Source organism: Myotis brandtii, unplaced genomic scaffold (genome assembly GCF_000412655.1).
Source record: "Myotis brandtii unplaced genomic scaffold, ASM41265v1 scaffold260, whole genome shotgun sequence".
Classification (NCBI taxonomy): domain Eukaryota; kingdom Metazoa; phylum Chordata; class Mammalia; order Chiroptera; family Vespertilionidae; genus Myotis; species Myotis brandtii.
In genome coordinates this window covers 1,548,604-1,572,930 of record NW_005359881.1, presented here as the reverse complement: position 1 = coordinate 1,572,930, position 24,327 = coordinate 1,548,604, and the positions used below count along the sequence as shown (strand labels likewise).

The 24,327-nt window shown below is 48.2% G+C and overlaps 1 protein-coding gene across 1 annotated transcript in view; it reads right to left on the bottom strand.

The window, feature by feature from the left end:
* Positions 1 to 12,556: 12,556 nt before the first annotated feature.
* The window catches only part of DPY19L1 (dpy-19-like 1 (C. elegans)), a 46,617-nt gene continuing 34,846 nt past the window's right edge, over positions 12,557 to 24,327 (bottom strand). Inside the window, exons 17-22 of the mRNA XM_014541093.1 lie at positions 22,916 to 22,940; positions 21,945 to 22,064; positions 20,181 to 20,355; positions 19,169 to 19,268; positions 18,076 to 18,201; positions 12,557 to 13,016 (exon numbers count right to left, since the gene is read on the bottom strand). Coding sequence (XP_014396579.1) covers positions 12,860 to 13,016; positions 18,076 to 18,201; positions 19,169 to 19,268; positions 20,181 to 20,355; positions 21,945 to 22,064; positions 22,916 to 22,940 — 703 coding nt within the window. The 3' untranslated portion in view covers positions 12,557 to 12,859. The remainder of the gene's footprint in view (positions 13,017 to 18,075; positions 18,202 to 19,168; positions 19,269 to 20,180; positions 20,356 to 21,944; positions 22,065 to 22,915; positions 22,941 to 24,327) is intronic.

The window sequence follows — 24,327 nt, the reverse complement described above, 5'->3', positions numbered from 1 at the left end:
AAATCAGTGACACAGGGACTGGACAATAAAGCAATTCAAGTGCAACAATAAAATAACTCAACGGCAGAAAACACAGGCCCATTCATGCATTCACAGTGATGATTCTAAAATGCAGATTGGGTGACATCAGATCCTGATTAGCTGCCTTCTCTCCATTTCCACCCCACCTTGGCTCATGAGGTGCTGCCGGGATGATTGCAGTAACCCTCTAACTGCCACGGCCTTTCCTCGCCCCTCCTCTTACTGCTCTGGGAATCACACCAGGAACCCCTCTTGGGGGCCGAGGCTCTCAGGGCTGGGAAAGGGGTGTGTTAGGCGACAGGTAACAGAAGGCAACGTCTTTCTGAACTGGAAGTCGTGTTTTCGTGTGCCGCGTGTTGCCAGGTACTTTCTTGTGACGTGTTTCATTTAAGTTCATTGTCACATGCCCCCCTAGGCAAATGTCAGAATCTGAGACTCAGAACTGTCAGGAGGATGAGACTCTGGAAGGGCAGGCAGCATGCCTAAGCCAGGTGTCCTAAGTGGGGAGGGGTTTGCATCGGCCTTCCTGACATCCCATCTCAGGGGTGGGCCAGGGGTGACATTTTTCTGCCCTCCCCTGCCCTCTTCCTTCTCTCCTCGCCTCAAAGCCCAGCACCACATCCCTTCTTGATCCGCCGTGGTCTCTGACCTAACTCACCCTCACTGTCACCTTCAGTCCCACCTGTCCTTTGCCCCTTCTTCTCCCTGTCCCCAGTGGCCCTCCCAGGCCCTGCGGAGTCTGCTAGAGCTTCCCCTCCTTTTCCTTGAGGAGAGAAGATGGGACGGGCGTGCCGGAGGCCCACAGCATTTCAGAGGAAGGTGGCGGGGCAGCCAGGGCTGTGTGGACAGTGGCTGTGGCGCCCCCCCCCCCCCCCCCCCCCCCTGAATAAAGAGCCACTGTGCTGCTTTCCCCAGGATCCTAAGGTCAGATGGGGCCTGGTCCTTGTAGTCAGCATGGGCAGTGCCACTGTCCCCACTGTCCCCATAGTCCTCATTCTTCCCCAACAATAGCAGCCGGGCCTGCCAAGAGCAGGAGTCGGCGCAGCTGGAGGCCCCAGGAAGTGCTGGGACTTGATCTCTTACCTTAACCTCAGGGGTCTCCAGGCCAGTGGGGTGGAGGACGGGGTGATGGGGCTGCAGGCCAGGGCCCCTGCCCGGGCCGCTCAAGGGCTTGCCTGCTGCAGCGGCCTCTGCTCTCGGCCTGAATCAGGCCCTGAGTGCCCGCACCGGGCAGCCCTGCTGGTGGGAACCCTCCCCAGATGGGCGTTCACACTGCAGCGAGCATCGGCATCACCTGGGCTGGGAATGCCGGCTGGACTCAGCTGGAGATGCTGCATTTCTGGAAAGCTCCAAGGCGAGGCCAGTGTTGCTGCTCCGGGACCACGTTTCTACTAACAAGGGCTGAGAAACTTGCTCAGCCCCCCGCTAGGGTCAGAGCTGACCTCCTGAGGGGCTTGTGTGAGGCTGTGAGGAAGCGCCCAGCAAGGCCCAGCCCTCAGGAAAGAGTGGAAGGGGGTGAAAGAAATCATCTGAGATGCCTACACCTAAAAAAAGAGGCCTGTGGATCTGGGGACTAGCAGTCAGAACAGGGGTGGGGAACCTTCTCTCTGCCCAGGGCCATTTGGGTATTTATGACATCATTCATTCACAGGCCACACAACATTACCAACTTACAAATCAGCTGCTGTATTTGGTCAGACATTTAATTAACTCGCCCCTAGTGCCTGGGCAGGGCCAGACCAAATGATTTCGTGGGCCTTACATGGCCTGAGGGCCGGATGTTCCCCACCCCTGAGTTAGAAGGTGAGAAACAGGTGTGGGCAGGCTCTGGGTCAAATCACTGCAAGGCGGCCACAGGTCCTCACCGTTTCCATAGATCTTTCTTTTTCCCAGAGTTCTCTCTCGCGGCTCCAGGAGGCCGGCTGGGAGGTGCCCACAGGAGAATGCCGGGTAGAAACTCAGCCCCGGGCCTTCCCGGCTCCCCTGCTCTCACCCACGCTGCCGTGGCCCTGGGCCCGCGCCCCTTCCAACAGCTCCGAGGACACCCCGACACCGAACATTCCCTAACATTTCTCCCCACAGAGAGCCCAGGTGTACCCGCACCTGGACCTCCACCCACTGATACCGACTTCAGACTGGGCCTCCAGCACCCTGGGAGGATCAACTTCTGCTGCCAGAAGGCACTGAGTCCCGGGGATTTGTTGCTGCAGCCTCAGGAAGGGAATGCAGAGGGGAAAGATGCCTTCCACTGACACTCTAAAGCAGCGGTTCTCAACCTGTGGGTCGCGACCCCTTTGGCGGTCGAACGACCCTTTCACAGGGGTCGCCTAAGACCATCCTGCATATCAGATGTTTACATTACGATTCCTAACAGTAGCAACATTACAGTTATGAAGTAGCAACGAAAATAATTTTATGGTTGGGTCACAACATGAGGAACTGTATTTAAAGGGCCAGAAGGTTGAGAACCACAGCTCTAAAGCAAACGCAGCCTCCTGGTTGGCTCTCCTCGCACTGCAGGGGCCCGTGCTGCCCCGTCTCCCTCCTCAGGCTCAGTACCTCGTGTTCACGTGAGGCAAATAGGACTCAGGGATGTCATTTCACTTGATCAAGAGCAGTTACCTAGTTCCTAATGTGTAAAGCTGCTTAGGTAGGTCTCTAGTCCTAGTCCACAGCACTGCCACACACTCACACACTCACACACACACACACACGCACACACACTATACACACACACACTCACATACACACACACTACACACTCACACACTCACATACACACACACTCACACAAACCACACACACACACACTCACACACACACAGACATACACACACTCACATACACACACACTACACACACATTCACACACACTACACACACACACTACACACACACATACACACACACACAGATACACTCACACTGAAATAATGATAAAAACATGAAAAAGAATCAGGATCTGCAGAAAATATGATTAAAAGTAAAAGATCAAAGCAAAATAAATTATTAAAATACACAGAGCCCCAGAGCCAACAGAATATCTATGGCTAAGCTTCAAAATAGATGGAAGGAAAGGAAGGAATACATTTGCTCAGGAAGCCGAGGGAGATCCTTCAAGGAATCTTCAGTTCATTCATTCATTTTAAAGAACTGAAGGTCGTATTGAGAAAGATGGGGTGCGGTTGGGAGAATGGAGGTGCAGAGGATAGTGGGGGAGCAAATAAAAGAACTGCCCAGCAGCAGGGAGGGTCCCGCTGAGGCCCGAGGCCGGGCCCCTCTGCAGTGCGGTCTGTGGCTCAGTGGTTTGGGGCCTGACTCCATGCTGGTGGGGGGAACAGGCTCCAGCTGCCAGGCCACCTGAGCACCCGGGAGAGGCTCGAGGACATAGGCCTCCCCAGCTGTTTCTCTGTCTTATTCTCTCTCTCAGCAATTGCCGCTTCCCACCCCTCATGGCTACCCACAACTTCTGCTTCCCCTACAGTTTGACCCACAGCCCCATTCTCTCAGAGCCCCACACTCTACTCCCTACCTGCCCAGTTTTTATTGTCCATTTTCTTCTCACGATGGGTCATGTGTTTTTGCCTATCTGATAATCTTTGGTTAGATGCTAACCATTGTGAATGTTATCCTGTGTTGTGCTGAATGAGACATCCAGAGAAGTCAAGTCATTTGCCCAAGATCACACAGCGTGTGAGCCAGAGCTGAGACTAACACTTAGGTCTTGGGGAACAAGTCCGGTGTTCTTTCCTGAGCTTTCACCCAGAAACCTTGGAATCCTTGAAACTTCCTTAGGAATGTTCTCTCCTTACCAAACCCATCTCACAGCCTACAACTCTGCCTTTCACTTGCAAGGTTTGTTCTAGGCCAGGGGTGGGCAACCCCTGGCACGCGTGCCCAACATGGCACGCCAGTAACTTTTGCTGGCACGCGAAACCCTCTCTTATAATCTTCCATTTACAATTTTTTTCTTAATATCAACTTTTTTATTTTTCAGATAAATTCAGTATAGGTGCATCTTAGATAAATAAATAATTTTACATAACATGTATACATTAAAACATAAGTGTATTTTTCATCATCATATACTGTGTTTTTGTTGCTCGAATGAATTTTATTATTTCTTTAAGGTTCTTCACATACGTACACCTTAAGAGATATCAAGTAGCCGTAACATGTTCTCAAAAAGTTAGGGTTGGCACGCAGAAGAATTTTGAGTCAGAGATTTTGCTGGTTTTGGCACGCACTCACAAAAAGGTTGCCCACCCCTGTTCTAGGCTAAAACTCCAAGACCCTTGGAACCTGTGGATGCCTGGGCATTTGGACAGGCACCAGACCTGCAGATCACACACGAGCCTGGGCAGGGAGAGAAAGCGCATTGTGAAAACGCCATCGGAAAAGACAATGCTGTGCATAGAGGTGGCGATTCTACTGGGAATTGGCAGTCATTCCTCTGTCATCACTTAGTCACTTTCCCGTTCAGCTCCGAAGGCAGCCCTGGCTCTGCCTGGAGAGACAGACGCTGTGCTGAGCAGAGCCCCCGCCCAGCCCTGCCGGCCCGCCGCCTGAAGCAAAGGCTGAGTGAAGGGGACAGATGTGGAGACAATTTTGACAGGGGACTGGTTTTCTCCGAAGCAAAGGCTGAGTGAAGGGGACAGATGTGGAGACAGACTATTTTGACAGGGGACTGGTTTTCTCTCTCCTGGTCCCAAAGCCTTTTTCTCTCCTTATGTTTGGATGAATTATTCCTATTCACAATGAGGAGCCACGGGGAACAGCAAGAAATTATTCCGGAGGGGATGGAGAGACACCTGGGAAAACACACACACACACACACACACACACACACACTCCTCAGAGGTTGTCAGCATTAGACATGGTTAGTGCTCAGATCCACGCTCATAGGCTCATCTGCCTGGGCACTAGGATTCAGGAAGGGGAAAGGGAGGGAGACGCTGTTTTTGTAAAGCTGTTGGCTATTTAAGTTTGATGGAGAATTCATTTCAGAGCGAGTCCTGGTCCCCGGGTGGGGAAAATAAGCTCGCAGACATGTCTGATTATGAATGGGAAGCCCCTGCGAGTGGATAACCTAGATGAGGTTAGACAAAAGCCCTGAAATCAGGGTCTCCGGGCGCTTCCACACCCCCATGTTCCCGGCATTCACAACAGCCAAAACCATGCCTTCCTGGGGTTCATGCTCTATTGTTAGCTCTTGGAAATGCCCTACATGCTAGGATAGAATGAGTCTTCTTCGTTGTTTGGTGCAGCTTTCCTACATGTGACCCTTAATTCGGGGTTGGATGTTCTGTACATGACCATTAACTCAGGGCTGCTTATCTTATTACTCAAATCACACATATCCTTACTGATTGCTTGCCTGCTTATGCTATTGGTTTCCACGGGAGGTATGTTAAATCTCCCGCTGTGTTTGTGCAGGTCTATTTCTCTCCTTTTTAATTACCACCCTAGGAGGCGTATCCTTTTGAAAGATAAGAAAACGGACTCGCAAATTAAGAAACACATTTCATCTCACAAAGCTTGTGAAGGATGGATTCAGGATTCCAATGCAGTTGTCTCAGTGTTGACGATTTAATTGTATGACCGCTGCCATCCTGTGTCTGACAGCCTCATCTAGCAACACGCCAGTCTCTCCCATCCTTTGGGAATGCCCCTCTCCCAGACTTGAACCAGATTCTTACCCCTAGTTCCCTGCTTCCTGGTCGGCGGAGGATGGGTCCAGGACTGGCCATCACAGTTCCCTGGGCCACACAACTCTAACCAGGCCAATGAGAGTCCTCCCTCTAGACCAGCGGTTCTCAACCTGTGGGTCACGACCCCTTTGGGGGTCAAAGGACCCTTTCACAGGGGTCGCCTAAGACCATCGGAAAACACATATATAATTACATATTGTTTTTGTGATTAATCACTATGCTTTAATTATGTTCAATTTGTAACAATGAAAATACATCCTGCATATCAGATATTTACATGACGATTCATAACAGTAGCAAAATTACAGTTATGAAGTAGCAACGAAAATAATGTTATGGTTGGGGGTCACCACAACATGAGGAACTGTATTAAAGGGTCGCAGCATGAGGAAGGTTGAGAACCACTGCTCTAGACAGACGCCTGTCTTCGCAGTGGTGATTTCCAATAGTTATTTGGTTACTAGCCATGTTTGAAATGTACCAAGGTACCTAGGCAGGATCTGAGCTTAACTTTTGTTAGCTGCTTATTAAGGACATTGTTCTCCTATATATGTTCATCTCAACAGATGTCCTGCACTTCCTGGTTATTTCAACACCACGGCTGGAGCACATAATCTCCATTTCTTCTCATTAAAAGAGAAATCGAGTGCTCCTGGGATTTACTGCATTGCTGCAGAAAGACTGATTTTACAAAAATCATGAAGCATTACTACTTGCTGGAACTGCTAGGTGGTATTGTAGGTTTGGAACAGAACAGGCATAGATCCAGTCTGTGAGGACACAATGCAGCAGAGAAAGCCCCGTTAACTGTGTGAAATGAAGGGCTGATAGGAGCACGGGCAGTGGGGGCAGTTCACTCAGCCAAGGGGTAGGAAGTCAGGGAAGGCTTCACAGAGGAGGTGACATTGAGTTGTAACTTGAAGTGAAAGCTGCTCAAGAAGGCATTTTCCAGACAAAAGAGAAAAGCAGACCCACAGAGAAGAAACGTAATTCTCCGCACCAAGATTAAATGTTCAAAGTGATTAATTTCTATTTGTTATTGTTTTCGTGGCTATATTTCCACTTCTTCTTGACACTTTAATCAGGGTTTGCAAGTAAGTGGCACCCATCCTGCCACTCCACCGTGCCCCCCTCCCTGGGCAGATATCTCCACTGGGCACAGGGCTACTTCCTTAGAGTCTACTCAACACTGGGCTCCATGATTAATACAAATAAAGCAGACCTAGTCCATCAGTACTAGTAGAAGAGAGTGTGTTGGGGAGAGGGGCGCTTACATCTCTCGTTTGATTGGGTGGAGGCGTGGAAAGGGTGGCTATTGAAAATGAGCAGAGAGGCCAGGTCCCAAGATGTCACCTGGGCAATTTCAGAAGTTCCAAACCTTAAGCCACAGCCCAGACCGACTAAATCCCAAACTCTCAGGATGGGAAAAGGCTTCAGTATTTTCCAAACTCCCCAACAACTTCCAATGTGCAGACAAGATTAAGAATGTGAAGGGCTGGCAGGGCTGCCAATCGCTTTTCCTGGAAGGAGGGTGCTCTAGGGCAAGAGGCAGGCCTCTGAGTCTGGACTCTGCTCAATAAGCAGATGCCCAGGGGGCAGACCTGAGCCAGGCATTGCTGCCCAGAGGGCAGACCTGAGCCAGGCACCGCTGCCCAGAGGGGAGACCTGAGCTAGGCACCGCTGCCCAGAGGGCAGACCTGAGCCAGGCACCACTGCCCAGGGGGCAGACCTGAGCCAGGCACCGCTGCCCAGAGGGCAGACCTGAGCCAGGCACTGCTGCCCAGAGGGCAGACCTGAGCTGGGCACTGCTGCCCAGAGGGCAGACCTGAGCTGGGCACCACTGCCCAGAGGGGAGACCTGAGCTGGGCATTGCTGCCCAGAGGGCAGACCTGAGCTGGGCATCGCTGCCCAGAGGGGAGACCTGAGCCGGGCACCACTGCCCAGAGGGCAGACCTGAGCCGGGCACAGCTGCCCAGAGGGCAGACTGAGCTGGGCACCACTGCCCAGGGGGCAGAACCAGAGACCTGGGCTGGTCAGAAAGCTGAGCTGAGGATCTGGCCTTCAGGCTACTCTGTTGTTGTTGCTGTTGTTGATGTTTTAAATCAGTTTTGAATGACAGATGCCAAATCTACTTAGAATCGGCCATTTCTTACTTTCATTTCTGTATTTTAGAAATGGGTAAGTACTAAAGCGTTAAGGGCAATCAGCATAACAACTCAATGAGCCTGATTTTGCTACATTCCACCTTCTTTCAAGATATTAAATTTGCATACAGAAAAAAATGTGCAGGTACATAAACATCAGTGAAACTGTATTATGCCGAGTTAAAAGGAACACGCTTGCTTCAACAGAATATTCAGTGCACTGCCACTCATGTGAAAGTCATTCTGAGAACACGCTGCTTATTTAATTAGAATTTGAGGTCACAGCCCATTGAGCACAGAAAACATGGCTTTGAAAACAGAGCCAATATCAATACCAATCCAGTATCTTTGCAAAAAAAGACAAATCTACCTTTTAATTATACCACAGCGACGCGGAATCTTAAGGGAAAGTCGTCCAGTCTCTTACTCATTCAGAATGTTTAGATCTCCCTCCCCGGAGGAAGGCTAAAAGGGAAGCGCATACCCTAATGTCCTTGTCAACTTCAATTGTAAAGTGTGTTTGTACTGACACAGCGCTGTGAGATAAAGACAACGGGAGCATGTAATGAAGTTTGAAAGCAGCTCACCTGTTTTTGCGTCAGGAACAACTTCACTGAGTTAAATGAGGAACTTTTGGTTGGGGCAAGGGGAAGGGGTCAGACAAGAAACAGGTGATCTGAGACCCAGAGCTGACCCTTACCTGCCCTCTAACAGAGGGAGAAAGAAGACAGGGGGTTTCTGGGATCAAACAAAAGCAGAAAAGTGAAAAATGAAGTTTTAAAATCCACTCAGATCACTAAATTATCTACTTCCTTCTAGGCAAAGTAAGTTTACAAAAGGAAGTCCAGTTTCAAAGGATTTCACTCTTGTTCCATCTCTAAAGTGAAAGAAACACTGTGGTCCGTCTACACCAAGCATGTCAAACCCACGGCCCGTAGCCTCGTTTATTTGGTCTGTGTTAGCCTTTGTTTGACAGGCTTGATTTACACCAGGGAATACTATGCAGCAGTAAAAAAGGATCTCTTACCCTTTGAGATCCTGCTAATCTCATAGCAGTGGTTCTCAACCTTCTGGCCCTTTAAATACAGTTCCTCATGTTGTGACCCAACCATAAAATTATTTGAGTTGCTACTTCATAACTGCAATGTTGCTGTTATGAATCATAATGTAAATATCTGATATGCAGGATGGTCTTAGGCGACCCCTGTGAAAGGGTCATTCAACCGCCAAAGGGCTCTCGACCCACACGTTGAGAACCGCTGGCATAGAGGGACCTGGACCCAGTCTTGTTTTAAAATGTTTATGGTCCAGAACTCTCTATTCAATAAATACAGTGCAAATAAGCTGTATTGATGCGCTGATTAAAAATGACCAGATCTGTTCTTTGCTCCTTGCAAGTTCCATTGGAGCAAAGCCCTTTAGCCACAAGGGACTCAAAAAATCCAGTTCCCACGATTGCGACCCTCTGTCCTGGTGGGTGGGGTAAGTGCTGTCAGGAATAGGGCGCCCCCTAGAGGCAATTCTTCCAGTCTTCCCCATTCATTAGAGTGTGGTTCTCAAACATGGTCCCTGGATCAACAGTATCAGCATTACCTGGAACAGCTTAAAAATGCACATGCGGGGGCTACATCCGTCTTAGGCCCCTGGGGCGACTACATCGAAATGCCACAGACTGGATACCTTACAAACAGAAATCCATTTCCTGCAGTCCTGGAGGCTGGGAATCCGAGACCCAGGCGCTGGCTGAGTCCGTGTCCGGTGAAAGCCTGGTTCCTGGTGCACAGACGGCACCTTGCAGCTGTGGCCACACAGTGGAAGGGGCTAGGGAGCGTTCCCTTTCATGTGGGCTCCATCCTCATACCCTAATCCCCTTCCAAAGGCCCCACCTCCTAACGCAATCACCTTAGGGGTTAGGATTATTTCAACCTATGAATTGGGGGACACATTCAGGCCACAGCAGCCCCATCGTAGGCCCGTTGAATCGGAACCTCTGCAGGGGGGGCAGCAATCTGGGTTCAACAAGCCTCCAGGGATGCGAACGCCACACACGACATCTGAGAGCCACTGTATTATAACTTCACCCCGAGATGTCAGGTGTCACCGTGCAAAGAAATAATCACAGAGGCGTGAACTAACCCACCTGTCTTTCCTCCAGGCAGACGAGTACAGCTGACGCTCGCATCGAGCAACAACATGGCGCTGCGACTGAGGAATGTCACGTGCCCGACACTGTGGTTTAATGTACGAGCAAAAGCTTTCAGCGGCTCTGGAATTATCCCCAAAATATGGCTTTAAAGAACGACTGTGTCCCTTGATGAAAATGATAAGCCATCTCAGTGTGTGATGCCACAGGTACAAGAGCGTGGGCAAGCCCAGCGCCCCTCCCCAGGACGAAGCAGCTCCGCTCCGCCGGCCCTGCCCTCGGTTATCCAACGGCACCAGGAGGCTGGACACCCCCGGTCAGGGAGGAAGCGAAAATAACAATAAACAACAAAGTACTCCTCGTATTTTCATGATCTTTTTTATTTAACATACATAGTACATGTAAACAACCGGCATAAAAGTCATAAAAATACAATGCTCCTCTGTCACATCGCTGTGTCCTGACGCACCTCCCCTCTTCTCCTCACCCGCCTCACTCTAACCTGCACTGCTTCTGCCAAGCGCTGCCAGGGGCTTATCTTCTAGAAATACTGCCCCGGCTTCCTTTGCTCCCGTCAGAGCATAGCTGTCTTTATCGCCTCCTTGCCCATCCTTACCTTCCTCACACTAAAGCAAAAATACCTTTAAATGCTAAAAAATGTGTAAAATACTGAACTTCAATACTGTTTTGTCACATTTATGAAACCTACTACTACGCTGTGTTGCCATAAAAAGAGATTTAGAATCTGCAGCAGCGGCTGCCCCCGGACATAACCATGACCGTGACGGTAACGGAGACAGAGCGGGCCGCGCAGCCCGAGGCCTGCCCACACCGTCGGCCGAAAAGCAGAACCAGAGCTTGCTGGGAGCCGTGTTACAAATACTGATACACGTGACCTGGAACGACACCAACGTGACCACTTTCCCCTCCCCCAGCACAGGAAGCAGTGGCCACTGTATTTAATGTCCAATCATGACATGGGAACTTATCAGGAAGGAAGTCACTGGAGGGTGGAGGAACAGAGAATAACTTTAAAAGTACCGTTTCGTAAAAGTCTTGTACCCGCTGAATATACAGAAGAGCCACACGTGGGTGGGAAACAGCTGCAGACGGAGGAGGCGCTTCCCTCCGCCGCCCCACACGCCCATCCTCGGGGCTCAGGTCCCTCTTCCCATTTTTCTGGACCAATTCTACTCCTCAGCCACAACTCCCCTGGCTACTTCCCAAGAAGTAAGTCACCCAGCAAGTGGCAAAGGGGGGGGAGGGGGTTTTTTGGGGGGGGGCGGGGACGGGGGCTGGAAGGACGTTCCCGGGACTCAGGCCTGGGCTGCACACTCAGGTCTGCTCTAAGCTGACCCGCTGGTCCCTGGTCTGTGAGGAGGCAGAGACAAGAGCGATGCGTGGCTCCCGGGTGGGCACCGGCACCCCCGCTGAGACTCGGGGCTCAGGGCGCTCCAGTGAGGCTCACCTGCCTGTGGTTAGAGGACGCTGCATGATTCAACGTGTAGTCCGCCAGAGGCACGGTTTGCTCAGAATTTAAAATCTTAAAACCATTTCTCAGAGCTACAAGGATTCACTGTTCTGAAAAATCTCATTTCACACAACTTCTAGAAAACAAAAATTCATAGGAGGAACTAAAAGGAGGTTTGGAAATTTTTTAAAATAAAAATAAATAGGAAGAAAAATATAAAGAGGAAAGCTGAATATATTCATTCCTCACACTGAAATGGTTTTTAGAACCAAAATGGTAAGGCTTAAGGCTTTGTCTTATTAAAGACAGGCAATTTTAAAAGTAAAATATAAAAACTCCATTCAATATTATTATTCATTTACTTTCTGACAGAAAAATTAGTCATGTTGTAGTAGATCTTAATAGTAACAGAAAAGCTACCACACACTACAGTCTATTGTTCCACTGTAAATGATGTCTACAGAAATATACATTAGTTTCTGGATGTATTACATTTGAGGTTGTTCAAAATAGTTTTTCTTAAAACTACAATTAAACATGAAAAATTTTAAAAGTGGTTTAAAGGTATTAAAATATACACATTTGAATAATACTAAAAATGAGAAAATATACACTCGCCATTAAATATTTTTAAACCAAGAATAAGTACTTGATAAGGAACTAACTGAGTAAATACCACTGATTTGACAAAGAATGTTGGGCTGGGGGAGAGGGAGGAGGGAGAAGAAACGCTAACACCACGCTGTTGGCTGGCACAGCAATGGACCTGGCCATTCGGTCTTAGAGTCTGGATTATTAATGGGCAGGAAATGCTTGTTAACAAGAGCAACAAAGAATGAAAGCACACGGAGAAGGGAAGTAAACAGGTAATTCCACCCAGCAACCACCCCTGGCAGCCCTGTCTACCCTTATGACAGGGACCAGCAGGGCTGAGGAGCGCCAGTGATCACTGGCATGTCCCAAAGACAAGAGCGAGAGGCAGATGCAAAAGCAAGGGCATTAATGGTCCATAAACTGTGAAATCAGCCCCCACGGAGTTCAGAATTGACCATATTTTCATATCATCTTTGTCATCACCTATTTATTTTGTAGACAGGTAGCTTTGCTCCTTTTAGCACAAATGTTTAAGTCAAATACAAGCATATACTCATTTGCATAGCAAATTTTAAGGGGTGCATTGAAATAGTACCCAATTCATAGTGGTATACATACTTTTACAATCAGAATGACATTCGAATCGACCAAATAAAACACTGTCCTATTTGAAAACAGTTAGCTATAAAAGTTTTTGGGATCTGCTTAAAAACAAGGCATGAGTTATTAGCAAAACGTTAAAACCATGAGTGATGCCCTTCTCTGTAGGCCGCGGTCATTCTTCTATAACTTCTAAGACTTTGTAAACACTGTTCTGGAACACGGTGGTGAAGTGCGGCTCGGAGTCCTTCACCAGGAGGTTACATAAGGGCGGCTTCCCAGCGTTGGCGGGGTCCTCCACATCCCAAATCTCGGGCATGCTGCAGCCGGGCCTGGAAGATTCACACACAGGGAACCAGGGGGTGTCAGAAGGCGCAGGTGAAGCAGGGCACACACTGTCTATCCTGCCCTCCCTCCTTTCACCTGCTCCACGTCAACTAACTGAGTTTAAAAAATCCAATCAGAGTAATTTACACTTGTGTGAGCCGCCCTGAGTCCTCCTTAGAACAAGGAGGAACACAGCAAAGCTAATGCTAAAGAAACAGATCTACAAAGTATGTGAATGCAGTGATGGGGAAAGAGCTTGGTTACCTTCTGCCTCAGCTACTTACCAAAATGTGCATTTGGACAGTTCGCTCAGCCTCACCCCCACATTTCTAAAATGGGAAATACCCCTGGCTTGGCTGTGTGTAAGGATTAATAGGGACACTGTATCTGGCATGGTACCCAGCATGTAGGAAGAGGTAATCTATTATATTAATTTTACAAATTTTAATTGGCAAGTATACTTAGTTCATATTTATGCAACTTCCCATAAACTGTATTCCAGAATGAGCCAACTTCAAGAAAATGCAGTAGTGTTAAACTCACATCTTAACTGAACCCATAATTCAATCTTGAAAACAACGTTTTTTTTAAAGAACAGTATAAGTAAAATTGGTATTATGTGATATTTGCCCAAATAAGATTAAAATCTTCGAGATAACTTGAACATTTATTTTTAAATCTAAAATTGTTGGCTTTTGTTACGGTTCACAATTTCCTTTTTTTTTTTTTTTTTGGCTTTTGTATATTGAAGATTTTTATATTATACTCCAAAATATCAGTCTTTTCTTTTAGAGCTTATGACTTTTGTCTTGTTTAAAGAATTCTTCCATACCACACTATCGTGAACACATACACTGTGTATTCTCCCATAAAAGTTTTACTTGCTGTGTACATTTAGACCTAGAACTCATCTGTAATTAATTTCCTGTATGGTGTGAGGTAGAGATTTGATTTTAAATTTTTCCATACAGAAAGCCCAGTAGCTCTTGGTCCAATTATTGCTTATCAAATCCATCCTCACATACCCACTGTTCAGTAAGTGACGCATTACTTTCCAATCTATATTGCCTAGTATTTATAATCACTAAAGTAATCATTGATTCAGCAAGGAATAAAAACTGGATGTAAAAGATATCTGGTGAAACGCTGTTGAGAAAGAGGATGAACAAATGGCCTCTACGTACCACTCTATAGATTTCTCATTAATAATAAAGGAAAGCTGTCTCCTTAAACTAGAGAGTGGGACATGCTTCAATCACGTGAAGGGACTTAGCCTCATGGATGACAGAACAGAGGGATGTGCACTCCTAGGGGACACGGAATGGAAGCGCAACCACTTCACTGCCAAACTGAGCCCAGTCCAGAGGATCGCAGGGCAAGTCACATGTGGGACGTGCTTACAAGACGCTGGCCCCATTCATAAAACAGAAAAGGTGAACGCAAGTTCACAACCTTCTATTCACTTTGAGAAATTTAAAAAATAAAAACGACAGAAAGTACCAGGAGAAATTATAGGGCGTTGACAACTGCTCATGTTTTGTCATAGTTGCTTCACTTTTTTCTAAGAGAAAAAGCCATTCCCAGCAAGTCCCTTTATTCCCAATGGCAACCCCACTCCCTACTCTCCACCAGGAGGCGAGCACAGTGGCGGAATGCAATCCTTTCTCTTTTCATAGCATCTTTACTTAGAGGTAATCAATCATCCAGAAAGTGTCAGAACAGACCTATCAAAATAAAACATGGAAGTCAGCGTCCCCTCCGGGCCATCATCAGAGGTGACTTCTGCAAAGAGCCCAGCACACACTCTGCCAGACCTTTTTCTTCTGGTCAGACACAGGCACACAGAGGCACGGGCATTTACGTGGGCTGATGCCCCCGGGCTGCTTTTACACAAATGAGATTGTTCTGGGACTCCTCACTGCCAATAAAATGTGGCCCTTTTCCATCTCATTACATAAAGACCTGCTTTACTCCTTTTAATTGTCGCTGGGACTCCTGTGCATTACGTAACCGCTCTCTTACGGGTGGATGTTTAACTGTTTCCCATGTTACAATAAAGCGATGCTTGCATTAACATTTCTGTGCCTCTATCCTTCTGCAAGCTAAGCTTCTAGAAGCAGCACTATCACCCTGACGAAGGGCTACACAACTTTCACGTTGCCTCCATCAAAGGATCTCCACGGGAGGTTTCCCCAATGAGTGTTCGTGTGCAGAGTGTTTGGTGCACATTTTTGCACACCGTGGCTGACAGCAGATTCTACCGACACTGAGCACACACATGACAGGGCTTGGCTTGTGTACCTTCTCGTTTTCTCCCAGGAGCTGAGGCCAGGCTGTTACCACACTGCAGGCCAATGGCAGCAGAGAGTGAACTACATAGCAAGCAGAAACTCCCAGCTCCTGAGCTCCCCTGCTTGCAGGAGAAAAGAGAGGGCAGAGCTGCCTTTGGGAGACTGTCTGCCCAAGTGTAACATCCTTGAGTCCCTATCAAGTTCCCGAAGTCTCCCCCAGGCCAGCCAGCTACATCTTCAAACAGCATCAGTGAAAACTTGAATAATTTTCTTCTGAATTCATGTATTTTAATTTCATGTCAACTGTATTATTGGGACTAATGAGAAAGAAAGCAGAGAACTGAGAGTAGTTAATTAAAAGCTCATCTATAACTCGCATTTGAGTGATTTTCATACGTGTTATTGGAACACGGAGTGTCAAGTAATGAGGAATAATTAAGGCACACAATTAAGCCACTTGTAAATGAGATCATATAATTTAGGGCTCACCCAAGTGCTGGGCATGAACCAAACACTAGATAAGTATTAGTCCCTGTCCTTTCCTCTCGTATGTGAGTTCCCCATTCGCTCCTCTGTTCTGACAGGTTGCTCTGTCCCCGCGGCACGCAGGTGTCTCGGGCCGGCATGGCTGAGCTGGGAGCGAGGGCCCAGGCGGGGGAGAAGGAAGAGCCCAATGCGGGTGGAAAATCTGCCAAGAAACTCCGTCCATGCCATGGCCACGGCAGGCCTCGCGATCAGTCTTTCTCCCCCACCTCCTCTCTGAGCGCCTGTTTGCTTCCCTATCAGAACGGAAAGCACAGTGTGCGTTTTGTTTCAAGGACTAAGCCCTGAGATTTAGCATCAGTCTGGCTGCAATCTTGCAGCAGATCGAGTGTTGTTTTAGTAATGGAGTGGGGATAACAGGTTAGAGAAAGTCACTTCCTTTGCTTCCTGCCTCCCCATTTCTGCTAAACAAACACAAGGGCAAGTCAAGGTCCCCATGGGACTCCAGCACCCCCACCATCCACCTGAGTCTTGGTGCTGGCAACAAGCTCTGTCTAGATGGGTGATTCACTACTGATGTTTAGGGTGCAGATTAACTGCATGAATAAATTCCTAAAGTTGACTTCTCCCCCGTCATGTACAGAAAGCAGTGCTCTGCTATTAGCACGTGAACTACTACACCCACGCACATCCCGGGCGCTCCCACAGCACCTCAGCACCAAACCACACTATTCTGCAAGGGTCCAGGGGAACACGAAGACTCTTGAACCAAGGCTCGTCATCAGCTTGGGTGGGGGGAGGAGCATGAAACATGACATTTCTGTCCCAGGAACCTACAGCTGCCTCAGGCTGGCAGAGCCTTGGGAGTGAGGCCAAGGCACAAAGCAGACCCCAGCACAGTGGAAATCGCCGTCAAAAAATGGAGTGCTGCCCGGTGTGGCTCAGTGGTTGAGCATCGACCTATGAACCAGGATTCCCAGTCAGGGTACATGCCTGGGTTACGGGCTCAATGCCCAGTGTGGGGCATGCAGATCAAAGATTCTCTCTCATCACTGTTTCTCTCTCTCTCTCTCTCTCTCTCTCTCTCTCTCTCTCTTTCTCCCTCTCCCTTCCTCTCTGAAATCAATAAAAGGAGTACTTCTGATGGCAGATGTCAGCCCTATCCAGTTATTACAAAGTCCTCATAAAAGTATGAGAAAAGTTAAGAGTTTTTTGTTCTAAATGTACTCAACATAGTTAAGATGAGTATACGAATTTCATATAGATTCCTATGTTCAAACAGACTTCAAGCATTTTCTAAAACATGACTCTAAGAACAATAACATTTTCCATAAATCCTGATTCAAGTCAAGTCACTTGGGACATATTCACAGAAAAACCGTTCAACAATCAACAACTGTTCGAGTTTCCTGGTGGGCAATGCTGACCAACCGTGTCCCAGAATTGTTTTCCCTCCTGAGTCCATATATAATTAGTGTGTCTTAACATCCTTGTGTACCATGGAAATACATGGTGAGTAAGTAGGACCAAGCCACTGACACAGCAATCTCCTGACGGCTTCTGTTCAGCTAGAGAGCAGTGAGAATGAGCAGCATCCCATAAAAATCCCCGGTTTCTGGTGAGACGCTCCCATGCTTTGGTGTTTCAGCAGCAAGTTGCTGTCATCGGCTGTCCAGCCGCCCAGTGCAGCTAACAATCCACCGTGGAGCTCACAGTAGCTCTGAGGGTCTTACTAACTCTTGCTGCTTACACCCTTAGTGAGCGGCTCTTGAAAACAGGCATGTTTTAAAACGATAAACCCAAGAGCATATGGTCAGAGTACAGTCAGCCATTTTCCCACTCAAATACGACGTGAAACAGCAGAGAGGTTTTGTCTAAGCTGCAGGGTGGCAGGGATGGTGGGGACAAAGGAGGCCCTGACGCTCAGCGCCTCCCCACGTCATCACAACCAGACTCTCCATGTGGTCTCAGACTCTGCAAGTCTTTTGAGAAAATGCATCCAATGTGAAATAAAAGATTTAAAAAACATCACAGGCAAATATTAATAATTCGGGAAATTATCAATCAGCCCCTGTGTACTGCCTTTAAGGAAGTGTACACGGGCCAATCATTATAAAGAAACAGATACCTGTAATGACAGAAGGAAAAAACTCCAATTCAAACCATTACCTTACAAATATTTTCCCCTTATACTTTGCTAAATGCTGTATCTTCCGCACAACTTAATGAAGCGCTTGCCCAGGAGCCTGACTTGACGTTCATGGCTTGTGGTCATCAAACATGTACTCACTTGGATCTCCTCACGCACCACGACTCTTCCAGGATGTAGTAATTCACTTGTAACTTGACCAGCTCTCGCTTCACTTCTTCAGCTGCTTTCCGGCTATACATCGAGTATACTATTTTCGTTCTGGCTCTTTAAAGAAAAATAATCGAGCAGAAGGTTGTGAGATTAAAAGGGGCTGGGAGAAGGCGCCAGGGAGGCTGGGCCAGGAGACGCCCCACAGGAGCCCACTCAGGGCATCGGGAGGGAGGTTGGAAGGAAAGGGGAGGAGGGGGCACCGGACCTGGGAGAGGGGTTCCCACACTTGGGCTTTCTGGCTGTTTGCTTGGTTTTGTTCTAACGCGTCACTCTCACAAGTAAGAGGGGGTGGGATGCGCTACACAAGCACAAGATGGGCTCCTTCGCGCTGCACCAGCCCAGCCCTGACCCCGACAGTCAGCGGGCAGCGGCTCTCCATTTCGTCCCTAGGTTTGTAAAAGCTAAAATTATTCAACATACTGCTCTGGAAATGAGCTTGCCAGGAATAATTTTTTTTAATCATGAAAAGCTTTTTATTTATAAAATGTATATCCCACTGTTATTACTAGGATTCACCCAGTCCCTTAGGAAAGGAATAACTTGACCTACCCTAGGAAATGCATGGAAATAGAGTCTATTTCCTTTTCAAAGAGAGCATACTTTATGTTTTGAAGAAAAAACAAAACACAAAATCATTTTAACAGGTTATACTGGTGAAAACCAGAATAAAAGCCTTTTTGATTGGAATTCCATAAAAATGGGCCATGAGAAAACCTTCATAGAAGCTATAGGCTAAGGAGTCTCCGGGAGCCGAGGAGGACGAGTAATAACCTAATGTTTGGGATTCGTGACCCGACTGGGCTGACACGCGGGGACTTCCTCAGCGCCTGGTGAGATGATGAGCCCAGAGGGTGGGCTGCACTGCCCTATGGAGCCTCACGTTTTGCAAGTAACGCAGCATCTCACCAGCATTCCTCCCACCTCTGTAAGTCCCAGCTCACCACGTCCTTCCTGAAACCTTATTCTGCTGGCCCCCGCACTCTGAGTATGAAAATGTGTTTTCAGGGTGAGAACTGTGTACCTCAGTCCTGCATCTTCATAATGTGGATGGTTGACAACGGGCCGAAGTGCAGAGAGTTTCACACTCGCCATCGTGGGCATGGCGCCCGCAAACACCGCGTCTGCAAAGCAGGAGCCACTTAGGAGGACACTCAACTCAAAGAAGCGGAGCCCAGCTGGAGGAGCTGCAGCCCAGAGAGGCGGTCACTTAACCACCAGGGCAGAGCCAGAGTGGAGTCCGACGGCTGAGAAAGTAGCAGCCGACACCCCGCTCCGTGAGGCTTTCTCCTCGGGAGACAGAGCCTCATCATCTCATACCGAGGGTTTTTGTGTTTTGTTTATTGTAAACATCTTGGGTATCTTTCCTGATTCTAGGAAAGAAGTAACAAACTGACTAAGAAACTTTTATAGAACCAAAAAATTCTGAAGATGATTTCATATTCAGTCATTTGATACTCGGATGACAACAAAATCTCCCTCTTTAAACATAAAGATCCCATGAGTTCATTTCAAGAAGGAATTTGGCTAAGATTAAAAATTCATTAAGAAAACAAGCATAAAAATTATTTTAAATTGTGGCATGTAAAACTTCAAAAAAGCTGGAATGTATGGAAAATAGCAAAATTAATTAGTAAAAAAATAAGCCTCGCATTTCCTTTGCAAACCACTTAAGCAAGATTGACACCGTGCCCGGCCCGCGTGGCTCAATGGTTGAGAATTGGCCTATGAACCAGGAAGTCCTTGTCCCATTCCCGGTAGGGCATATGCTAGGGTTGTGGGCTCAATTTCCAGCATGAGGCATGCAGGAGGCAGCCGATCAATGGTTCTCACATCATCGATGTTTCTATCTCCCTCTCCTCCCTTCCTCTCTGAAATCAATAAAAATATTAAAAAGAAAAGAAAAGATTGACATCTCCCTTCTGGATAATCCATGAGCAGCACTGACTAGAAAGAGTAAAGCTATTGGCAGTTACTCGGGTTCAGGGTTTTGCAGTGCATGTAAAATTTGGGAAAAACACTACTTTTCTTTTTACCTGGTTTGGTACTATATTTGATCCATTCTATAAGTTCTTCTTGTGGCAAATTGCTGAATTCCCCTACAATATTCCACTGGGTTTGCAGATTTGCGGAACCTTGTATCGACATTGCTGCTAACAGAGCAAAAACAACAGCACCCGGGTGTACTTTGCAAAAGAGCCATCCAAAGAGCTGCAACCAAGTCAAAGACACATGGGCAGTTAACTGTCAGTAGGAAGCAGCATGTTTCCAATACACACACGCTCTTCCCAGAGAACAACACAGTCTCTGCGAGGCCCCGATAAAGCATGGGTTACCCCACGGAAAAGTCCCAGAAACAGTGCCATGGAAATCAAAGGATTCTCCCACCAGCCCATACACTATTGGGCCGAGATTTAAGCAGCTCTTCTCTCAACTTGCTCTCTCTACTCCCAGTCAGGCCAGGCCAGGCCAGGCCAGGCCAAGCCCACTGCAAAATGAGAACCGGGGCCCCTTGCTCAAAGATTATGAAGATCACAAAAGACACAGCAGAGTACGGAGCTCAGTGCAGGGTCCTTCCCCAGGCGGCTGTGCGTGGAGCACCCGCCCCGAGAGGCCAGCCCGGGGCCCCTAGGGCCATAGTCTCACTGGGGGGTGGGGGGTGGAGGTGGGGAGGGAGGAGAAATGTAGGGAAAGCTTCCAACCAGCCTCCTTTTCTGTCCAGGCTGCTGGGCTCAGGGGCAGAAACAGCAGTCTCCCTCCATCGACTGTCAGAAAGCAGTGCCTCTCAAACCTAACAATACTCTGCCTGGGAACCGGAGGCTGGCTGGTGGTTTCCTTATTCAGATGGTCCACTCTCAGCAACAACACGTGCCGCTATCTTTCTCTCCCAAAGATTACTTCCAAAGACACACTGCTCTATCCTCATCCCCAGAGCGTGGTTTAGATGCTAAGTAAATATTGCTAAGTTGAAAAGAGGTACTGTTGCCACACAGGGCCACTTGATTGATGAAAAGGTGACACTGTGGCCCTAGCCGTTTGGCTTAGCGGATAGAGCATCAGCCTGCAGACTGAAGGGTCCTGGGTTCGATTCCAGTCAAGGGCACATGCCTAGGTTGCAGGCTCTATGCGCAGGTTGCAGGCTCGATCCCCAGGAGGGGACGTGCAGGAGGCAGCAGATCAATGATTCACTCTCATCACTGATGTTTCTATCTCTCCCTCTCCCTTCCTCTCTGAAATCAATAAAAATATATTTTTTTAAAAAAGAAAAGGTAACTCGGTGGAAGCATAAATCTGTGACTACAGAGCAAGGAGGCGGGTATCCAGGAAAAGTAAGCAGCAAATAACCAGCAGGCTTCAGCTCAATTGTAAAAGGGAACGCACTGAAGCTAGGCATACACTGTAGCACCGAGTACTCGATGAAAACACTGTAAAGCTCAATACTGAAAAACATGCAACTTGAAAGTACGTATCAAATAAAATCAATTGTTACAATACTTTATGATATGAATGTCAAAGCAAACAAATTATTTCTATAATTAAGCTCTGCTTCCCATCAACATCTGTAGTAACCATTCCAGAATTCACTGCACTGCTGTTGTTTGTCAAGGACTATTCTAGAAGTTAGGAGATAGAACATGATCAGCTTTGGCTTTTTAGGAATAATCAGTACAAAGCCATGAAGAGCTTCAATGATAATCATTTAAGAACACTGGGTAATTCAATATTGTCTTAGGGTCCCTCAACAACAAAGGCTGTGAAGTTATCACAGCGGCTACAACGCCAAGGAGCCACGGCCTTACCTGTCTTGAGCAGATTAGCGAAGCCATGACACACATGTGTGGTGTCAGAAAGAGTTTCAGTCTCATGATTAAAATGCCGAGGGCTGTGTACGCGACCAGCTGCAGTGCATGGTACACCAGCTGGAAGGAAAGAGACAGGTTCACTCCTACTGTCTGTGACGTTGGAGACGATAGCGTCAAAACGGTGGACACACAGAAAAGGGTACTGCTTCTTAGTAACAACACTTTCATTTCTGAAATAAACAAGCCTTCACATTCACTGTCCAACTTCTCCCCGCTGTCTGAGGGCTCAAATTCCGTCACTGAGGCACATTTCTGAATCTACCTCTCCCTACCAGGTCCCGGCGGGAGCGGCAACCAGAAGCAGCTGCGGTTCAAGCTCCCAGCACTCTGCCCTGGCCCAGCCATCAGAACCGGTGGGAACGTGCACTGCAGCGTCACTAGCTGCAGGCGCCAGGCTGGTGCTAAGAGAGGAGATCGTAGAGGCCTCGTCAGAAGGAAAAAAAGGTGATTCTTGTAACTGAGTGGGGTGGCGGAAGTTAACCAGACATGTTGTGATCATTTCACAATGTATGTTCATTCGAATCATGTGTTGTAGCTCAAACTATAATATAATGTTATATGTCAATTATATCTCAATTTAAAAAGAAGAGTAAGAAGGGGAAAACCCAGGCTGAATCACCAGGAGCTGGGAGGAGCAGCAGTCACAGCTCCGAAGCCCGGGCAAGGTGAGCGAGGGGACAGCAATCCCAATCCGAGTGCCTCTGAATGGCTCCAGAAATGAACGCTGCCACCGTGGGACCTCACAGGGGACCAAGTGAGTTTCCTACTTAACAGTGACCCGTCCCGCTTGTCGCATTCTCAGCAAATACATGCAGGCCTCGTCTACAGATGAGCAGTGACATTACTAATAAACTCAGAAGGTGGGACTAGGAACAAAGTCCAAATATATACAAACATTAAGTCTTTACCTCTCCGTGTTCACACTGGTGGTTTCTGCAATGGGAAAAGAAACACTACTATTAAATCACCGTGGAAGCACTTCCTTCAATTGTTTGCATCTTTATCTTACAAATGTGAGTTTTACAGCTCCTATAATAGTCCCTCAGGGCGCATCTATGTAAAGCAAAATAACTAACAGTGATAAACCCAAGCCGGGGCTGCAGCCCTTTAAGACAGTTTCTTGGGAAAGAAATGGCAATGCTGCTCGTGCCACAGACTTGATGCCATGGGCGTTTATCAGGCCGACGGGACACGCGGGGAGCCAGCCCTCACTGCGGCCGTCCCAGCAGAGCGGACTGAGAGGAGCTCCGAGGCCTTCGGTACCAAACCTGCCTCCCTCCCCCATGCTCCCTCAGCTCCCCCTGAACTGTAGCTGCTACGGAGACCATTTAGGAAGCCACATAGAAGATTTTTTCAGCAGCATCTCTGGAATACAAACAGCCTCAAAATCCCATCTTTAGCTTTGACAGCTTGCACTTCCCGAGGATGTGTGTATGAAGGCTCACACATCCTCCTCCGACCCCACCCCGCGCCCCACCCTACAGATGCCTTCACAGTCCTGAGAGCAACCTTGAACATGGGAATCCGGGCACGCCACACCCTGCCCAGACCCTCCACTGGGTCCTCCGGTAACGAAGAAACTCAAATCCCTAACACGCTGCCCAGCGTCTTCCTAAGCCGGGCCCCACTCCTCATCCTTGGGTCACATCCCCTCTTGATCACCAAGCTCTAGTCACACAACTCATGCTGCTCCTGCCACCCAGAGGCGCCCTGCCCCCCCATTCGGTCCCCGTCCTCGATCACTCCCACATCATCTCCCTGTTTTACCGCCTCATACAAGACACACTGTCATGGGTTTATTGACTATCTTCTCTCCCCTACGAAACGAACCTTTCAGGAGGACAGGGTGCAAATCCATCCACACGCTCCACGTCACTGAGCACGGATGGCCCTGGACGTGGCGGGGGAACAAGGTGGGAAACGCCCTTTCCCCCCATGCAGCTTACACAGAAGGGGAAGGAGAGGGGAAGCAAAGGAAGGGGACCCGGTACTCACATCCCATATTCGATCGTCTCTCCCGCCCGCTCCCCTTCTACACTGGCGTCCGACTCGGGCACTCATGCCCAATGAAGTGTCAGTGCGCCAGCCCTCAAAGCCCTGCCCTGCTCCGGTGACCCCGCTAGCCCCGTGGGCTCTGCAGTTACTTCCGCAGCCAGCGGTTCTCCCAGGGCCGCTCTGCGTCTGGACAGGCCCGCCCTTCTCCTCCAGAGCTGCCTCACAGCTGTGGCTTCGTGTCTTGTCATCTGTACAAACCTTCAAGCTCTTCAGGAAAAACTCCGTCTCCAATGGAGAGAAATGTTGGCATTTATACCAGAAGCCT